At 37.2% G+C, this 355-nt stretch overlaps 1 protein-coding gene across 1 annotated transcript in view; it reads right to left on the bottom strand.

Moving 5' to 3' along the window:
* The window catches only part of LOC107684633 (protein FAM171A2-like), a 49,559-nt gene that overhangs the window by 14,147 nt on the left and 35,057 nt on the right, over positions 1-355 (bottom strand). Inside the window, exon 3 of the mRNA XM_016480932.1 lies at positions 141-233. Coding sequence (XP_016336418.1) covers positions 141-233 — 93 coding nt within the window. The remainder of the gene's footprint in view (positions 1-140; positions 234-355) is intronic.

The raw sequence follows: 355 nt of genomic DNA, 5'->3' as shown, positions 1-355 counted from the left end.
TAATTTTGACCCATACAATGTATTGTTGGCTATTGCTACAAATATACCCCAGAGACTTAAAACTGGTTTTGTGCTCCAGGGTTACAAATGCTGACAGAACTTTAATGGATGGCCTGTCCTAAAAACAGAAAAGAACTCACCTGGAGAACCCAACAATAATTGCACCACATCGTCATACAGCAGGAGAGTGGCTGGTCTCTGGGGAAGCAAGTACAGACTTACGGAGGCGTACACTGAAACACAAGTGAGAAAGAAACAAAAACATTAGTATACTAACACTAGGCATTAGTATACTAACATTAAAATATTTGGGGCTAGTAGGATTTAAAAAAAAAAAAAAAAAAATTTTTGTCCA

This window comes from Sinocyclocheilus anshuiensis, unplaced genomic scaffold (assembly GCF_001515605.1).
Source record: "Sinocyclocheilus anshuiensis isolate Anshui unplaced genomic scaffold, SAMN03320099.WGS_v1.1 scaffold573, whole genome shotgun sequence".
Classification (NCBI taxonomy): domain Eukaryota; kingdom Metazoa; phylum Chordata; class Actinopteri; order Cypriniformes; family Cyprinidae; genus Sinocyclocheilus; species Sinocyclocheilus anshuiensis.
The sequence above is the reverse complement of the archived record's forward strand: the minus strand, read 5'-3'. Positions and strand labels throughout refer to the sequence as shown.